General features: G+C 66.7%; 1 protein-coding gene across 1 annotated transcript in view; it reads left to right on the plus strand.

Moving 5' to 3' along the window:
* The window catches only part of ARHGEF10 (Rho guanine nucleotide exchange factor 10), a gene marked incomplete at its 3' end in the record, with an annotated part of 48,113 nt that overhangs the window by 35,876 nt on the left and 11,616 nt on the right, over positions 1-621 (plus strand). Inside the window, exon 21 of the mRNA XM_006773930.1 lies at positions 440-561. Coding sequence (XP_006773993.1) covers positions 440-561 — 122 coding nt within the window. The remainder of the gene's footprint in view (positions 1-439; positions 562-621) is intronic.

Consider the following 621-nt stretch of genomic DNA (forward strand, 5'->3'; position numbering starts at 1 on the left):
CGTGGCTCCTGCACGTGGAGGGTCCCCAGCCCGGCGCAGGGTGACCCGCAAACAGGAAGTGAGCCTGAAACAAGCCGCTTTCTCGGCGCGATCCCGTGCTCACCGGAGCGCGAAGGCCTCGGGGGTGAACCCTCACTCCGGTGAAAGGCTTCCTTCTCATCTGTCTCTGAACTGAACAGCTCAGCTGCTAAAAAAAGCCCCAAAAAACAGAACAAAGATAAGAAAACGCAGCCCACGTGCTCCCGCGGGAGGTCACGCCCCTCCCTCTCCCTGGGCGCCCCCCACCCCATCGCTCACCTGCGACCCTGTGTGAAGTGGGGTGGCGGGTGCGCCCCTGGAGGGAAGGGGGGTCCCGCTCCGGGAATGAGGCAGGTGAGTCCCCGTCCCCCACGGGGGGAGCCCCCTCACGCTGTCCTCCCCCCTCCCTCCAACGCGACAGAGGAGGACAACCACCTGGGCTGGTTCTGCGTGGAGGACGACGGGAACCAGGTCAAGAAGGACCGGCACCCGCTCCTCCTGGGACACATGCCGGTGACGGTGGCCAAGCAGCAGGAGTTCAAGGTGCGGCCGGTCTTCAGGCAGCTTCGGGGTCCCGCCAGCTCGGGGGGTGGGGGTGGGGGG

This window comes from Myotis davidii, unplaced genomic scaffold (genome assembly GCF_000327345.1).
Source record: "Myotis davidii unplaced genomic scaffold, ASM32734v1 scaffold807, whole genome shotgun sequence".
NCBI classification, from domain to species: Eukaryota; Metazoa; Chordata; class Mammalia; order Chiroptera; family Vespertilionidae; genus Myotis; species Myotis davidii.